At 41.8% G+C, this 19,706-nt stretch overlaps 1 protein-coding gene across 1 annotated transcript in view; it reads left to right on the forward strand.

Annotated features, from left to right (window-relative positions):
- Nucleotides 1–475: 475 nt before the first annotated feature.
- Nucleotides 476–19,706, forward strand: part of LOC136430509 (protein SFI1 homolog) — a 59,779-nt gene continuing 40,548 nt past the window's right edge. The window contains exons 1-5 of the mRNA XM_066421189.1: nt 476–720; nt 2,768–2,913; nt 3,471–3,662; nt 5,286–5,357; nt 5,753–5,863. Coding sequence (XP_066277286.1) covers nt 592–720; nt 2,768–2,913; nt 3,471–3,662; nt 5,286–5,357; nt 5,753–5,863 — 650 coding nt within the window. The 5' untranslated portion in view covers nt 476–591. The remainder of the gene's footprint in view (nt 721–2,767; nt 2,914–3,470; nt 3,663–5,285; nt 5,358–5,752; nt 5,864–19,706) is intronic.

Consider the following 19,706-nt stretch of genomic DNA (forward strand, 5'->3'; position numbering starts at 1 on the left):
CGGGTTCCATACCCAGATATGTTGAACCCTTACATGTATGTTGTGCCAGCTTCGGAAAGACACTTAACACTACTTTTCTTACATAACGGTGGGATGACGTTAATCTGCGAAATAAGGCGCCCAACACGTGAAATGCACGTTACATGACTGTCCTATCAAAACTGATGGTGGAACTCACGGATTTGGTACGCCAATGTGCCAAGATCTGCACATTTGCCATTAAGAACGTATTCAATTAGAAATGATATTTCATTTTCAACACAGCCCTCTCCTGATCATGTATATAGATTACCCACGTAAATAACAACTCTAAAGAGGGTGTTTTCATTAGCATCATAACTTTCAAATTCCGTTTCTTCTTCAAATCTTGCGCCTTCTCTTGTATCGAACTTTGTAACAAATTCTTCAAAACTTTTGTTAACAGGTGTCCGCCGCGGTGTACCCTGGGATATTGCGCTCGGCGATGGCCAATGCGCATGCTCCAGCAGAATTCCAAAATGGCGGCAGTTTTGACAATTTTTCATACAAAGCTACATCATTTTCTCCTAATATAAGCGAATTCTACATAATTTAGTCCTCACATGGCCAGATATGGATGGAAGAGGGCTTCCTACTTCACTTCCAACAATCTCAGTTGCTGACGCTCGTTTGAAAGCCGACAGGTTTGCGGCTAGAGATGACCGACCTATTCGAGCAAAAGCCAAGCAAGCTTTAGTGAAGGTAAAAACATAACGTAAACATATGATTTAGTATGTCTAAGAAAGTTAATTCGTTTTTAACTAAACCTTTGACCTTCTCACGCAAAAGTACCGAGGTCACGGGTTCCTTTGTAATCACTCGGTGTCCAGCACCGAAGCTGCCTTCATCGCTAGGCTGGGTTTATGTAAAAACCGGGGCCCCGCGGGGCACCCCGAGCGTCATTACTGGAAGCCCACTAACGAAATAATGTAATCACTCGGCTTCCAGCACTGAAGAGCCACTGGTAAATCTAGCACGGAACCCGTGACCTCGGGACTTTTGTTACTGGTTATCTAGTGACAAGTGACCTCCGTACTGGGTAACCAGTGATGAATGACTTTTGAACCAGCCCACTTGTCCGATTCTCACTAGAAACCGAGTGATGAGCGGAGTTCATTTCTGGAAACTGAGCACCGAGGCAAGATTCAATGCTGGAATTCCAGCACCGTGGGAGCTTCATTACTGGAATAAAGCCGTTCGTCCCTATACAAAACTATATTAAAGACAAATAAGATTTTTTTTCCAGCTATCACCTATTTCCAGCTATTGACATATACAATGACAGGCTATGCCTGTTAATAAGATTTTTTTTCACTTTTGACAGTTCCTGTGAATAAAACCCTAGGTGACCTTTATGTAACCCTTACGCTGAATGGCCTTGCCCTCTCATACAACCCTAACCCTGATCATATGAGTACTTAACAAAGGAGAGAACTTTCTTTTCTTGGCTAGTACATGTAGAGTGCCTGAAATACAAAGATGACTCTGAGGAAACAAAAAAGGAACTCAGATGTACTGTTGAGAATTTCTATTACAGAATCCAAAGTCTCTACTAACCTCTCCTGACAAGGGACTGTAAACTTTTGTCCTCATCGTTGTAGAATGCATGGTTATTGAGACTTTCTCAAAAATACATCTTCAACATCTGGATATCTGAAGTGTGCATAGTTTACCTTCTAAAATTACTTATGCTGCATGAATACATGAATAGATCTCTTTGAATTCATCTTTTTTTTTGATTGGGTGCTACTATGACTATGTTAGTGGCAGTATTATGATAGTACTAGTAAATGTTACCAACAACAAGAAATGATCCTGGAAACGGAATAAAAGAAGAATATGAAAAACAACCACTACTGATTATGAAATTAAACTAAAGTTCGCTGAGACCAGACATTCCGGAAGTTACACTGTACAAGTTGTTTTCTTGCATGCTGTGAAGTGTGATAATCTGAACTTCAAAGGCTACTTTCTACATGATGTACGTGTTCAGACATAACAATTTGGCTTACGTGATAAACTGAAAAGCACAGTAGCATAAAAGCTCTCGAAACCAGATGGTAAACACAAATGAGCTCTGACTGCTCTGTCATCTCAACCTTTCCAAGAACAGGTTTTCATGACTGATTTCCTGCATGGTGAGAGTGAAAATGAAATGTGTATATATGCTGCATTTGTTTATTGATGGAAAGTCTGCAAAAGCAGGGCTCAAAATTCATCTTTGGAAATTCATCTTTCATCTTATACCTTATTGAAATTGGCTGTGCTGGGCATGGCAGCTAACAAGCTGAAACTACATGATAAAAAAAACAACATTAAGACTGAGTCTGCTCAGAATAAACCAGGTCCTTAATTTTCATACACAAAAGATGTTGCATGTAGTTAGATATGATTTTGTTTAGGATGACAGAGATTCAATTTTTCAGCTCTCCGAAATATATACCATACTGTGAAATTTAAGTGTAAATGCATGTACTTTTGCTGTGGTTTTATTTTGCGGTAGGAGGCCTAGGGAAAAGGTGGTTTTGTCATTGGTTGAATTTTTCAGTTGAAAAAATTTCGTAGTACAGTGAAATTACATAACATTTGTGATGTTATGATTTCACTGTGATGGGTCACTGCGAAAACTGATAATAAACCGCATCTTTTTATTTTAAACTTAAAGGCGAACATTTCAAGATTTACCGTCAGTGAGTGAGTAGCCATTTGCCACTGGTAAACAATTTTTTTTTTAAACTTTGTTTCACAGGAACTTCACACCCAACTAGAGGTGAAGGCAGAAAGGTTGCGACTGGCAGCCAGGGGGATAGCAGGGGAAGGAGATGCAAGAGAAGGCAACCCTTATGGACTACAGATTCCATCTCAGGAGAAGCAACAGTTGGAAAGTGGACAAGGGTAACCTAAGATTGTTATCTAACGTGTGCTCAATTCTTCTCATTCTTTTTATACAATTGTATAACTATAGAATACTATACAGTTGCTCAGTTGGGGCAATTAGTCTAGACAGTATAGTATATACTGTGCTTCTTACTGATTACTAGTGATAGTATATCACATGACATGATATGAATCATGATTATGAAAAAAGTTAACATTTTGTATGCAGTAGATGTAGAATCATTTAAGTAATTTGATAGTCCATTATGATTTATATGTCCACACTGAACATTTGATGCTGAGCTAGCTGTATGCACTTTTGTTGATATATAGAAATTCAAAGCAGTAAATGTGTTGATTGATGGTTAAGAGTTACTAGAATTTTACTGATTTTGTTTGATACGGATAACACCCATATTGATACGCCAAAAATAGTTACTCACAAGCAACTGGATGAAAGTTTGGAAAAGAAATTTTTTATTCAGTTGCTTGAGTAACTATTTTTGGCGTATCTTATTACCTGGATGTCTAACCTTCATCAACCTCTATTAATACTTTTAATGAACTATTTTCAGTGCTTCATCTTCATCTAAAATCCCCAAACCCCTGACAAGGAAGGTAGATGCTAAGACAACAAAGATGGGGAAGACTAGGGACATAAGATCAGCAGAAGATGCTAGAAGGGCTAGGAAGAAAGTGCGACTACGCCCCCCAGATGTGCACTACACCTGGAACAGGGGCGGTCGTCTCAAGGAAATAAGGATAAGGTATACCGCTTTGTCTAATCTAAATGTAGGAAAGAAATACTGGTACGGGGTGGCACACAAGGAGTTGCAAGTAATAAAGTTTTTGCGTTTCGGCGCCTTCGCGCCGGAACGCAATGTCCTGGCTTTTACCTTCGATGCATGCACGCATCAAGGAGGCATGCTGTTTGGTTCAACACTGTGTCGCACACCAGAAGACCTTATATGGCAATACGTTCCCAAATCCTTGTATAGCCGTTGCCTTATATGGCAAGGGAGCACGAAAAGGCAGGCAGGCGAGATTTGCATGACACACAGGAGGGCGACCGCATGTAACTGCTACAACTGTTCGGAAATATCATTGCATTGTGGTTTCGGACTTTGATATCCTGAAAAATGACCATATTACATCTATTCCACAAGATTGCACAAGAAAAAAAATGATTTCGTCAAGAAAACGACCAAAAATCGACATAAATGATACCATATAGTGAGGTTATAGCATTACGTACAGAGAGACGGGTTACGTACCGCAGCTTAGCCCATCTGGCAACGCGAAGCACTTCGGACCTAGAAGATCCGGGTTCGTGTCCGTGCATGGATTTTTTTTTTCTTTTTAGATATTGAATATCAAAAATAGATATTGATATTATATTAATCTATCAATATCATATTTATGAATATCATTTTTTCATTTTTTTCATTAATAAATAAAGAAATATTTTATATTTGTTATTTTTAAATATTCTTTTATATACAAGGCCTTTGTCTTATGAACAGGACTTCATAGATTCCAAACCCGGCATTCAAATTTTTCTGTTCATTGTAATGGAAAATACCGTGCAGCGGCTCCTATGCGCGGTAAGATGATTCTTGCAAAACACTCGCCACTAAACTTCTATCCCCGATGTAAACAGAGGCTCTTGATGTTGTTTGCAAAACAGCAATCCTTTGTTACAGTAGCAAATGCTCCATTGTTCAGTATTGACTTCATTCAGACAACACGGACGTGGAAAGTGGCGCCGCTCGGCACAAAACTATGGGAATTTTCATGAATTTTAGCAAAATTACCCAGGAAAATAAGGAAGAAATGTTGTGAATGCGGAAACCAGAATAATATGGATGAGGTAGCTGTTGATTTGTTTGACATTTGGTAGTCATTTTAGATAGAACCTTAGCTGTTATGAACTTCTATTTCACTTAATTACCATAGTGCTGATGATTCAATGGTGCTTTTTCAAATTTTATGTTTTATTGCGTGCCATGTACATAATTACATTGATAGCTTTTATAATGAGCCTATTGTACATTTTACAAATAAGTACAAGTTGTAGGCCAAGACCAGCTTTTTCAAAAGCACTTAAGTTAAGTGACGTAACTTCAAAATTGCTTTCCCCAATCTGCCTTTCTCTATTAAAACAGTACTCATTTCCCAAAATGACAATTTTTCTTATAGACTGAACAGCCCTTCAGTGACTTTCTCTGGCAGATTTTACTTCAAGTAAAGGGAAAAGACAATTCACACTCATAAACGTAGCCGAAACGCCAGCTTTTTTGAAAAGCTCTTGTTTTTTAAGCCAACACTCCTGGGTTCTTTCAAAAATCTAAAGTTTCTAGCTCATATTTATTTTGATATGGTTATTTCAGGCATATTGCCAGGAAATACCTGTACCTGTGGATTGGAAACACCTTCGGAAGAGTGAGACCCTCAGTTGCAAGGTATGTGTGTAACAACTTCTGACTTAACAAAAATAATTCTTCAAAGGTACATGCATGTACTAGTACTAGTAGCTTAAACTGGAGTTAACCTCCTTCCAACTGACACATGCTATTATAAATATAAAGAAAGATTGATGGATATAGTCGTAGCCCTCAGCAGTAAGACATTTATTTATCAAATCGTATGTAATTCCAAGGACACCACTTTTTTGTGGCAAATGTCAATTTCTTACGCTGTTATTATCTCCTATGCTACTTCTACTCTTGCTACTTCTAATCTCGCACTGCTGGGTAAAAGTCAACATTTCTAAATTGCAGTCTTTTGAATAAAATGAATATCATGTCAACTACAAAGACTGGGGAAATTTTGCAAAATATTTGCATTTTTTTTTCAGAGCATTGTATGAGAAGGAGCTGAAGAAGAAGGCCTTTGGTGAGTGGAAGGACATGTGGTGGGAGCTGAGGAAAGAATGGAAACTTCTCATCAGAGCAGAATACCACAACAGGTCTTTAAAATGTTTAAGATATCATGCCATTTTGTAGGAAAGACACAATCATGCAGTTTCTCATGGTTCCCCTTAACACAGGTACTGTCATGTGCTGTTTTTGATTTTGCCAAAAGATAAAAAGTCAATTTTGTTATAATTTGTGTGTATACCAAAAAAAGGCTTTTCGCTCAGAATCTGTTTTCATGTTGATATTCCATTCCTTTTAAATATGAGAACCAAAAACCTTAAAAGACCATGTATGCAAAATGAGCTAGAATTTAGTTACCACTCATTGGCTACACTACGAACACGAAAATGAGACATTCGGCCAAAATGGAGACATTTTGGCTTAACTAAATTAGAGATCTGCGACATTTGAAAATGTAGCAGTTTGAATTGCCCCTATTTGCGACATTTTGGGTTTATGGACTACAGCTGTTGAAAAGTGAGACATCTGCAGCAGAAAGTGAGACATTTGCTTCTGCCCCAAAAGATGTCGCATTTTGAATTGCCCCACCCGCGGGGTTAAATGAACACCGCCTGCACATCGTAGAGATGCGTTTCTTATCACGCCCACTGCTGTTTGCGAGCACATGTGCGAACGCGGCCGGGACTGGAAGCGCGCGAGCGGCGGGGAGGAAATCTGATAGCGGGCGGCGCGGCCGTGCGGCGCGGCCGTGCAGCTCGCGCCCGTGCGGCGAGCACATGTGCGAACGCGGCCGGGACTGGAAGCGCGCGAGCGGCGGGGAGGAAATCTGATAGCGGGCGGCGCGGCCGTGCGGCGCGGCCGTGCAGCTCGCGCCCGTGCGGCGAGCACATGTGCGAACGCGGCCGGGACTGGAAGCGCGCGAGCGGCGGGGAGGAAATCTGATAGCGGGCGGCGCGGCCGTGCGGCGCGGCCGTGCAGCTCGCGCCCGTGCGGCGCGGCCGTGCAGCACGGCTCAAATTCTGGGTATGTGGCAAAACGGCTCGAAGGTCGCCAGACTACCTTTGAACCAAGAACCTCCTTGGTTTAAAAGAGTCAGTGGCTCAGCGTTTTGCCCTTCTAAAATCCCCGTCCGAGTCGCCATTTATTTTAGGATAGCTATTGAATCTCCTGGTGCCCGATAAGCTTCACGACGCCGCGCTGCGCGGTCGGATTTGTGGGGTATATTCTATGGAATCCACACACAGAGTACAAAATATATAAAGAATTACTATTATAAAGTTATTCTGTGTAAGTTCGCCAAAAATACCGCTGGAAAAGGAACTTCCGGTTTGCGGGTTACTGTTTGATTGTGGCACATTTTATAATAGTGCCTGCAAACTTGAAAATATTGCCCAAATCTTGGTCGCAAACAAACATTTCCGTAAGCATAAGTTTGCTAAGATTTTACCAAAATAATTGTATATTGCGGGAAAATGCTTGATTGTTTTCGACCCAACTTAGGGGCCTGTTTTGTAGGCACGGCACTGCCGGCATGCCGGACACAATGATTTATCCCCGCGCCCAGCTCCAAATAAGGCATGACCCGAACGAAAGACGAGAATTAATTTCACAAAAACATAGGAGTTGGTTGGCTAAAGCGGTTACGAACTTTGCCGACGGCAAATGAATGCATAAGTGAGGTATCATCACCAGCCACGCGGCGCGCCTTGGGTCCCCGGGGAGCCGCAGATATATAAACAACAACAAACCGGCCAAGACGCTGATAAAGAAGGAAACACAAGGCATTTGAGAATAGAGGAACGTTCTAGAAACATTTTAGACTATGTGGTATGTAAAAATATGTGTTTTGTAGGTGAACTAGGACTATGGTTGACGAAAGTTTGGGGCAGGCTTGTCTACGGAGCATTGTCGGTCGGATTTTTTCCAGCTGTATGCCTCGTGTTATATAACGGAGTTCTGAAACAAATCAAAGGAGCGAGTAGAAACAAATTATCCCAACCGATATTCGAACCCACGCCGAAACCGGCAGCCCAGATCACAGGCACGCACGGTCGCGACCCGTTAGACTGGAGGCGCTTGAACCCCCACTGTTACACTTCCTCGGAGGAAAATTGGCGGACGTAACTAAGTTTTGTTGAAATCCTACATAGACATAAAAGGTAACGGTATCATATTTTGTACATGTAACGTGTAGTCCCATAAAGGAGGTTTCAACACGGATGTAGAAAGGTCTGCGTTCGCGGAGCTTTACCCTTTCTCATCTGCTTGGAGATTAGACTGCGGATAAAAGCTGACCGGGACAGGGTCACACAGTAATGGCCGGATGTGTGAATGGGTGGCAGATGTCCTACAAACCCTGAAACCCTTGTTACAAAAGTTTTCACAAAGGACTACCAGCACTGATGAATTTTCATTCAAATCTAAAATACGAGTCCTACATGTTACAGCCACGTAGTCAGACCCATTGAATTGTGGGGATTTGTGCGATATAAAGACTTATATTACAGGTATATTTACAAAACAATTCACGGTGCGAAATATGAAAAAATACTTACGGAGAATGCGACAGGAATATCCCGGCGACGAAAGTTTGACGGAAGAAATCCCTTATGCTGGCATCAGTCACTTTTAAATTCATACTTCGAGCTTCCAGGATGTCGCAACATGTGTCTACATATCAGTCCCGAATACATCGCAGGTCGACAAGAGACATTTTTTGACAGCCTTTTCCCGCCACGATTGAATGACGACGTCTTGGCTCACAGACAACTTTGCGTAGAGTTTTCCACAGACAGGGCAGAAAAGGGGGCCGGTATGAGTCCTCCGCAAATGTTCCGCTATTCTGTAGCACGCTGTAGACCTTGATGTACAAATGTACTACACTGTGGAAAAGGACAAAAAAATACCCTACCTCGCCTGTTGTGAATAAAGATATGATGATCTCGCAATGACTCGGGTGTTCTTTGGAACTTGCCTGATCCCCCACCTTCCTGTTTCTTCTTGAGGTAGAATATCCACCGGCTTTTGCCGCAGTTCTCCGGTTGTCGAGCAGTGAACAATTACGGAATCTTTCTCGCCCATGCCGTCCGCGCGCTGTCCACAACTGGCCAAATGAACCTATTGCTTTCGCGCCAATATTCTGTAACGAGTTACATATGTGCGAGCAGGTCCCAAGGGAGGACAATGCAGCCTGCCGAAAATGAAATACAGGACTTGGACATACATGACCCATTGGCAAAATTCGTAGAAACTAAGAAAGCTTTTTCTGGATGTTGGCTGTAATATATATAATTTAGTCTCTACCAGACAAACCGCGCCGGCTATAGGGAAAATATTTGCCAGGGGAGTTTGGCCAAGGAGGGTTGGACCCTATCTGCGTAGCCGACTCCCTTCATACAATCAATGAGGTTTTATCAAAACCTCCTTGATACAATACTCTATACATTGTATTTGGCTATAATTTCTACTATTTCCCCAGCGATCCGCGGGGCCTGTGTTGGATCGAGGCTACGGAAATCACAAAATTTCTTCAGATAGCAACGTTACATACTGTAGATCTAGTCCTTGAACACAGTCACACACAAATAAATTCCAAGTCGGCCACTGAGAAGACCCTTTGGAAGTTTGGTGCCTGACTGCCCTCTCTGGCGGACTGGAGCTTCTTTGGCTAGTTTATTAGATTTGGGCACCGTGTAGATCTGCTTGGAGATTAGGCAAATGTGCCCGCGCGTCTGTGAATAGATCCCCGATCAAAACAATGCGCCCCGCAACATGCTAGCGGCAAGCCAGGTTGAGGACATTCAATGACAATACAACAACACAGTAAAATTCTCCATATTTGCAACATCGCGGCGCGGTTTAATTTTTTTTTGTCTTTCGAACAGTCGTGTTTTAGTTTTGAAAAAAATGCCCTTCCGCAGTCGGTGGAACCACCTCCTTGGTTAATTAAAACCTCCTTGGTGGAACTAACAACCCCATTTTCCCAGCGAGGTCGCGGACGTGTTGAGACCACTGGAACTGGAAGTTCTGTGATCTTATCTTCTGTCAGCCTGCTCAAACAATCGACCGACTCGCTAAAATCAAGCGAAAGTAAACCGAAACAATTTTACGTGACTCTGGCTTTCCAAATGTTTGCAAATGACACGTGCAGTCCCTATGAACACCGTTGTTACGGGCTCGGCGGTTGCAATGCAGTGATGAATGACGGCGTCTTTGATTTGTCGGAAGTTTCGCGATGGGCGTGGCCTGTCGCATGCGAATTTGTTATTTTCCATTCCAGCAGTTACTAATGTCCTTGCTACGACTTGCTGGTGCTAAGATAATCATCAAGAATGCTAACCGTCTGAACGAAAACAATATCGACTCCTAGGCTCGTGATCTGTTAGAATTTGTTAGAAGACTCAGAACGTCACCCTGGAAAGTTGATTCCCAGCGACCGGACGTCAATTAATATTCCCCAATACAAAGATGTTGCTTAGCAGGTTTTAAAAAAAAATCCTATCTTTAGGAAACTTACAAAAGTTTGGTGTCCACGTGGACCGATGTGAGTGCCGATCGATCAACAGGGGGTCCGGGGACATTTTAGAAATTCAAACCCTCTGAAAGCTGTTAAACGCATGCGCGCATTTCCAGATGCAAATTTTCATTGAGTAAAGTGGGATCACCGGCAGCACATGAAAACCTAGCATGTAATTTTCTATCGCACTTTCACCCAATAGCATCGACGTCGAAACCACACGTCTCCTTTGACTTTGTTGACAAATGTACGTTTTGTCTTGAAAAACTGACCTGAGAAGCACAGCACTCAGGTCATCAAACCTTACTACAATCCTGCGAAGCTAAAGTAACCGTTGAATAATGTCCGAGATTTTTTGTGTACTCTACAACTACAAGATTTCCCGCGAAACCTTTCAATCGGTCACTCCCACAGCAGAGCTTCTAAAAAGATCGAAGGCAGACCGCTGTCCACCACTCTGCTACCATGGTAACCGTGCCCGACTCTGTCGCAACAGCCCAGCATGTTTGCTACATCAACGCTTTTGCTTGTGAACCATGTGCAAGGGGGCACTCGGGAACTTATCAAATGCAAGTTTATCCGACGTGCATCAAGCTAAATTGATAGAACTTATCGTTTTGGAGCCCTCTTCATCTATGTACAGGACGAGAGGTGCTTGCATGCACTGTGGTGTTAGAATCGAATTAACCGTGGCCGTGACATGCGTGACGCAAAAGGGGGAGGGCGTTCGAAGCCGCGGTAACTTCGTTACTTCGATCCAAGTTTATATTCGCGACATGAACTATCAAACCAAGACCCAGGTGTGTTTTTTCGTGTGTGTTATGTAGCTTTATGCCGCATGTGTAATAGGGTACCTACTGGCTGAGCTTCAAGGTGAATATTACAGGTGAATATAAAACAAGCAAGTTTGCGTGACGCTCGTTGGCATTGCGTCAAACGAAGCCACAATTTTTGTTTTTGTAATTTAATGTCATTTCTCCCTTGCCTTTCTTAAGGACTTCTTATAGAATATCTTGTCAGTTACATTTTATCTATTTAGGCCGGCCATTACCTGTTTTGTTTTAAGTTCTCGGCCGTCATATTTTTCAAGATGGCGCCTTCTTTCAAACAACGCGTGGTACCGGTTTCCTTATTACTTGTTGATAACTTCCGTTAATTATTTGGAACGTTTTGATAAGTGATGTATGGTCATAGTGTATGATTTAATATTTCCATAAGTACGATTGCTGGACATTGGGCACTCAACCTGACGGATCCTGGCAACTCTAGTAATGCGGCAAACAAGGCGCACTGAGCGGCTCCTCCCCTCAGCGCAAAACGCCGCTCGGCACATGATGAGAGGCGCAAGCCACCGTTTGTATTACATATTGATATATACATGACATTGACATGTATCAAAGGATCTTTCATTATTATATCTATCCACCATAAATATCAAGATATCTGAATCCACAAAATAACGTCGCGTTTCTTATTCTAACCTTACCACAATGTATGCGCGCGCTCCGAGTGGCTCGCAGCCCATTTTTACACACTATATATATGTGTTTGAAGGTTCTGAAGGGGATAAAATTTTAGTCCCAGTATCCCCATCACCCCCTCCCCCCACCACCCCCTTGGCATTTTCCCCCTAGGCCCTCCCCCAGGTCAACATTTTCTCGTAGGACCTCCCCCCTAAACGACCACCCCCCTGTAAATTTCGAACAATCCCTAACCAAACTGGTGGAATTGTTATAATTTCGGCAATAATGCTTTTGGTTAGGTTACGTTTGCACGATTATACCATTCGCCAAGGATGACATGCACTTGGTGATCTAATAATGATTCAGTCATGTGTTTTGGACGGCAGTTGTGTGCATAGGGGAAACAGTTCGATTCATTATATTAGAGTTCAGATTGTAATTGTGGGAATGTTGCGAATTGATATTAGTTCTGACAAATGTAGCAGCGTGTTTAGATCTTGATCGCGTCAAAGACAACACTCATGAACATCTGTGTAGCGTTATGAAATAAATATTGTTACCCTTCTAATTCTTCTGCTAAAACCAACCTTTAAAGTCCAATGCGATCCTTTATCTGGAAGTGCTATTAAAGCGGTGCATGTACGGTACTCCACATACCGCACATAAAGTTGTGTTCGCGAAACAATTCTTATAAATCAGGCACACTGAGGTAATAACATGGTCTTTGAAACACGCACACACGCACATACCACAGTTAACTTTGTCAAACAAACTACAATGTGCGCGCTACATCACGTCATTGCCCGTCTATGGCGGAAGCTGTTATTGAAGACGTAAATGTTGAGAATCCTTGTAGGATCCTTTTAGGATTGATTTTACATTTTCAAGTGTCAGATATCCTTTCAACTATACAACGACCCTTACTATCACTTGAGACTGCGAAAGTGCTGAAAATATATTTAGAATACTTTTTTTAGAGCGGTACCAGTTTGACCACCTGTTGACGATCTGAATTTCGGTAATTTTGCGGTGATTTAGATGAGCGTAGATCGTCTGAATATATGTAAAATGTGTGGGGTGGAACCAGCTGTGCATTGCAATTGGAAAACTTGTGTTGCGCCACACGTCGGAGTACGGTACCCCAAAAAACTATTGGTTAAAAAGCCCTAAGCTGAAGATCTTACGCCTCCATTCTACAAGAAATGTTGGGAATTGATATTGAATCTAATAAATGTTTCAGCGTTTTAAAATCTTAATCACGTAATAGACAACACTCATGAACATCTGCGTAGTGTTACAAAATAAGCATTATTAGCTCTTTTTTTGCTTAAACCAACCTTTGAAGTTTTAACTCCATCCCTTGCCTAACGCACTACCGGTACTGCTATTGGAGTGGTACTCGGTAATCCCCGCCTCCCAAGAATTGTTGCGAATTGATATTGGATTTAATAAATGTTTCATCGTATTGAAATCTTAATAACGTAATAGACAACACTTATGAACATCTGCGTAGTGTTACAAAATAAGCATTGTTAGCGCTTAAACCAACCTTTGAAGTTTTAACTCCATCCCTTGCCTAACGCACTACTGCTATTGGAGTGGTACTCGGTAATCCCCGCCTCCCAAGAATTGTTGCGAATTGATATTGGATCTAATAAATGTTTCATCGTATTGAAATCTTAATAACGTAATAGACAACACTCATGAACATCTGCGTAGTGTTACAAAATAAGCATTGTTAGCGCTTAAACCAACCTTTGAAGTTTTAACTCCATCCCTTGACTGACGCACTGCTGCTATTGGAGTGGTACTCGGTAATCCCCGCCTCCCAAGAATTGTTGCGAATTGATATTGAATCTAATAAATGTTTCAGAGTATCAAAATCTTAATCACGTAAGAGACAACACTCATGAACATTTGTGTAGTGTTACAAAATAAACATTATTAGCTCTTTTTTTGCTTAAACCAACATTTGAAACTTTAACTCCATCCCTTGCCGGACGCACTACTGCTATTTGAATGGTACTCGGTAAGGGCCCTGTCACACCTGTGCGTATATTCAAGTGCGTATGGTTTCCGCAGTAATATTTTTTCGGTTTAAGTAAATTTTGCGAGGAGGAAGTTGAGAAGTCTAGTTATCAAACCAAAGAAATTACTTCTTCGGCTGCAAACTTAACCTAACAAATATTAATACGCAACTCATTCGGGCTTGTATATACGCAAAAGTGTGACAGGGGCTTAATCCCCGCCTCCAAGAAATGGAAATCTGTGTTGTGTTATCAAATAAGCATTGTGTGTGTGTGTGTGCGTGTGTGTGCGCGACTGCGCGCGCGCGCGCGTGTGTGTGTGTGTGTGTGTGTGTGTGTGTTTGTTTGTTTGTTTGTTTGTTTGTTTGTGTGTGTGTGTGTGTGCAGTCGCGCGCGCCTGTGCATGTTAGGGCCCTGTCACACTTGTGCGTATATCATGTCCGTGTCAGCTGCGTATTAACATTTTTGTCATACGCCTGCGTGCGCACAATACGCACCTAATGCGTATCCCAATCATTTTGTGAAAGTTTTAGGTACGCAAGCACACGCAAGGTACGGCCCAGTACACCTGATATTTTTGAAACTACCGAAAACTTTCGTGCGAACGTTGTTACGCAGCTCACACGTGTTATAAGAACGCAGTGCATACGTCCGACATCGGTCGAGTGGGGTACGAGCGCGCTTTGTGTTTGTGCTTCAAACGCGGCAATACGCTTCTCTCGCGGCACGATCTCTGCGCAGCGTACACATAGCGTACCTGCAGCGCAAATACAACGCATGATGATCGAACGTATAGCGAATAGCAATATACGTCACGAATTAGTGCCGTTCGTCCAGCGATCGGGTCGCGCATTGTACGTATCAGTGACGTATAATAACGCTCAGATAACGTGTGGATAGCGTACATATAGCGCACTCGACGAACATCCGGGGCATATTCCAGATTTGCGACTTCATTGGTCGAGTCGGGTATTCGATTTAGTTAATTGCAGAGAGGAAACAAACACAGCCAGCAAAGTGTATATAACTTTTGATTTAAATAATCATTGAAATGCCCCACACAAATCTGTGCATTTTACATACACATAAATGTTCTACCTTTTGTTACTTGTGGAGGCGTCTTATATAAATAACACTTTTCGTAACTACTGATATCAACGCAACCAAATTCACGGGGTAAATAAAGGCTCTAAATGTCATGGTGTGTTCCAAAAGTAAAATTGGTGTCCCTGTTTCACATATACAAAAGGTCCTACTTGTCGTCAGCTATGGAGGCGTCTTCCCATAACAGTTTAAGTAAATACTAATATCAGTGCAACCAAATACGCTCATAATTCGATTGGCATAAGTCGGGAGTGTGTCAGGCATGCGGTCGGCAGACGTTGTGTGCGTCCGGAATACGCTCAGCATACGCACCTGATCCGCAGCTATTCGATGCAAGGATAACAGTATTGCGCACTTCATACGCAGATCATACGTGTATCATACACTGAATTCGTTTCTCATACGCTATATGTGCGCAGCGCATTTTGAGCGTACAACTGCGTGTTGTCAAAATTTGATACGGAACTCAATCGGCATTGCTTATACGCCCGAGTGTGACAGGGGCTTAAGGGCCCTGTCACACTTGTGCGTATATTCAAGTGCGCATGATTTCTGCAGTAATTTTTTTTGGGTTTAAATATTAGACAAAACAGTAATGGCGGCTAATTTAGAACGTGATCTAGGCTCGGTTGTGGACTGGGGTGACAAATGGCTAGTAACTTTTAACTCCTTAAAGACAAAGCTCCTTTCCATTAATAGATATCGATAACCCTTTCTTCCACCGATATCTATGAATGAAAATGAACTACAAGAGAGTGACTCCTTCCGACGTCTTGGTCTTATCTTTTCCAAGGCCCTGTCCTGGAGAAGCTACATAGAGTCCGTCGCCAAACCCGCAGCAATGAAAGTTAGTTCGCTTCTCAGAGCCAGTCACTATCTTACTCACGAGAGCATACTTTACCTGTAGAAATCCACCATTCGTCCCTGCATGGAATACTGTTCACATCTCTGGGCTTGAGCTCCAAAGGATTGCTTGAATCTTTTAGACCGCATCCAACGGAGAATCAGTGTGGTCATTGGTCATCGTTTGGCTTCTAAACTGGACTCCCTGTCTCACAGACGTGACATTACCTCCCTGACTCTACTTCCACGGCCAGTGTTCCGAAGAACTTTCACAACTCGTCCCACCACAGAGACTTTTTCAGCGTACTACCAGGTTCTCCTCTGACTCACACCACTATACTGTACAACTACCTGCCTCAAAGTCATTCTACAGTTACTGTAACAGCTCTTTTCCACGAACTGCAAAACTTTGGAATTCCCGCCCAGCCCACTGCTCCCCCCCCCCCGAATACAACCTACAAACCTTCAACACAAACATACACCGTTGTCTCTCACCTATAGGCCCTGTCACACTTGTGCGTATATACAAGCCCGCATGAGTTGCGCATGAACATGTTTTGGGTTTAGGTTAAGTTTGCAGCCGAAGAAGTAATTTCTTTGGTTTGGTAACTAGACTGCTCAACGTTGGGTTAAAGTAGAAAACAGCTTCCTCCCCGCAAAATTTACTTAAACCAAATAAAATGTTACTGCGGAACTCATGCGCGCTTGAATATACGCACAAGTGTGACAGGGCCTACGCCACATTAGTTCAATTAGTTCAATGCCGAGAAGTGGCCTCTTACGGCCTTGCATTGAGCGAGATCGTTAAAAAAAATTGAGGGGAGGAAGTTGTTTTTTACTTTGACCTACCGTTGAGCAGTCTAGCTATCAAACCAAAGAAATTACTTTTTTCGGCTGCAAACTTAACCTAAACCTCAAACATGTTAATACGCATCTCGCATATACGCACAAGTGTGACAGCGGCTTTACTCTGTGTACGTGTGTCTGGAAGGGCCATGGAAATTACTTTTAGCAGCGTGTTTAGATCTTGATCGCGTCAAAGACAACACTCATGAACATCTGTGTAGCGTTATGAAATAAATATTGTTACCCTTCTAATTCTTCTGCTAAAACCAACCTTTAGAGTCCAATGCGATCCTTTATCTGGAAGTGCTATTAAAGCGGTGCATGTACGGTACTCCACATACCGCACATAAAGTTGTGTTCGCGAAACAATTCTTATAAATCAGGCACACTGAGGTAATAACATGGTCTTTGAAACACGCACACACGCACATACCACAGTTAACTTTGTCAAACAAACTACAATGTGCGCGCTACATCACGTCATTGCCCGTCTATGGCGGAAGCTGTTATTGAAGACGTAAATGTTGAGAATCCTTGTAGGATCCTTTTAGGATTGATTTTACATTTTCAAGTGTCAGATATGCTTTCAACTATGCAACGACCCTTACTATCACTTGAGACTGCGAAAGTGCTGAAAATATATTCAGAATACTTTTTTTTTAGAGCGGTACCAGTTTGACCACCTGTTGACGATCTGACTTTCGGTAATTTTGCGGTGATTTAGATGAGCGTAGATCGTCTGAATATATGTAAAATGTGTGGGGTGGAACCAGCTGTGCATTGCAATTGGAAAACTTGTGTTGCGCCACACGTCGGAGTACGGTACCCCAAAAAACTATTGGTTAAAAAGCCCTAAGCTGAAGATCTTACGCCTCCATTCTACAAGAAATGTTGGGAATTGATATTGAATCTAATAAATGTTTCAGCGTTTTAAAATCTTAATCACGTAATAGACAACACTCATGAACATCTGCGTAGTGTTACAAAATAAGCATTATTAGCTCTTTTTTTGCTTAAACCAACCTTTGAAGTTTTAACTCCATCCCTTGCCTAACGCACTACTGCTATTGGAGTGGTACTCGGTAATCCCCGCCTCCCAAGAAATGTTGCGAATTGATATTGAATCTGATAAATGTTTCAGCGTATTGAAATTTTAATCACATAATAGACAACACTTATGAACATCTGCGTAGTGTTACAAAATAAGCATTGTTAGCGCTTAAACCAACCTTTGAAGCTTTAACTCCATCCCTTGCCTAACGCACTACTGCTATTGGAGTGGTACTCGGTAATCCCCGCCTCCCAAGAAATGTTGCGAATTGATATTGAATCTGATAAATGTTTCAGCGTATTGAAATTTTAATCACATAATAGACAACACTTATGAACATCTGCGTAGTGTTACAAAATAAGCATTGTTAGCGCTTAAACCAACCTTTGAAGCTTTAACTCCATCCCTTGACTGACGCACTGCCATTCAAGTGGTGCTCGGTAATCCCCGCCTCCAAGAAATGTTGCGAATTGATATTGAATCTAATAAATGTTTCAGCGTGTTAAAATCTTAATCACGTAATAGACAACACTCATGAACATCTGCGTAGTGTTACAAAATAAGCATTATGAGCTCTTTTTTTGCTTAAACCAACCTTTGAAGTTTTAACTCCATCCCTTGCCTAACGCACTACTGCTATTGGAGTGGTACTCGGTAATCCCCGCCTCCCAAGAAATGTTGCGAATTGATATTGAATCTAATAAATGTTTCAGCGTATTGAAATTTTAATCACATAATAGACAACACTTATGAACATCTGCGTAGTGTTACAAAATAAGCATTGTTAGCGCTTAAACCAACCTTTGAAGCTTTAACTCCATCCCTTGACTGACGCACTGCCATTCAAGTGGTGCTCGGTAATCCCCGCCTCCAAGAAATGTTGCGAATTGATATTGAATCTAATAAATGTTTCAGCGTATAAAAATCTTAATAACGTAAGAGACAACACTCATGAACATCTGCGTAGTGTTACAAAATAAGCATTATGAGCTCTTTTTTTGCTTAAACCAACCTTTGAAATTTTAGCGCCATCCCTTGCCTAACGCACTACTGCTATACGAGTGGTACTCGGTAATCCCCGCCTCCCAAGAAATGTTGCGAATTGATATTGAATCTAATAAATGTTTCAACGTATTGAAATCTTAATAACGTAATAGACAACACTCATGAACATCTGCGTAGTGTTACAAAATAAGCATTGTTAGCGCTTAAACCAACATTTGAAGCTTTAACTCCATCCCTTGACTGACGCACTGCTATACGAGTGGTACTCGGTAATCCCCGCCTCCAAGAAATGTTGCGAATTGATATTGAATCTAATAAATGTTTCAGCGTATAAAAATCTTAATAACGTAAGAGACAACACTCATGAACATCTGCGTAGTGTTACAAAATAAGCATTATGAGCTCTTTTTTTGCTTAAACCAACCTTTGAAATTTTAGCGCCATCCCTTGCCTAACGCACTACTGCTATTCGAGTGGTACTCGGTAATCCCCGCCTCCCAAGAAATGTTGGGAATTGATATTGAATCTAATTAATGTTTCAGCGTATCAAAATGTTAATTACTTAAGATACAACACTCATGAACATCTGCGTAGTGTTACAAAATAAGCATTGTTAGCTTTTTTTTGCTTAAACCAACCTTTGAAACTTTAACTCCATCCCTTGCCTGAAGCCCCTGTCACACTTGCGTGAATAGACAAGTCCGCATGAGTTGCGAATTAACATGTTTTTCATTTAGGTTAAGTTTGCAGCCGAATAAGTGAATTCTTAGGCTCGATCGCTAGGCTGCACAACGGTGGGTCAAAGTAGAAAACATCTTTTTCCCCACAAACCTTACTCAAACCAAAAAAATGTTAATGCGCACCTCACGCGCACTTGAATATACGCACAAGTGTGACAGGGCCCTAACGCACTGCCATTCGAGTGGTACTCGGTAATCCCCGCCTCTCAAGAAATGTTGCGAATTGATATTGAATCTAATAAATGTTTCAGCGTATTAAAATCTTAATCACGTAAAAGACAACACTCATGAACATCTGTGTAGTGTTATCAAATAAGCATTCTATGTGTTTGTGTGT

This window comes from Branchiostoma lanceolatum, chromosome 3 (assembly GCF_035083965.1).
Source record: "Branchiostoma lanceolatum isolate klBraLanc5 chromosome 3, klBraLanc5.hap2, whole genome shotgun sequence".
NCBI classification, from domain to species: domain Eukaryota; kingdom Metazoa; phylum Chordata; class Leptocardii; order Amphioxiformes; family Branchiostomatidae; genus Branchiostoma; species Branchiostoma lanceolatum.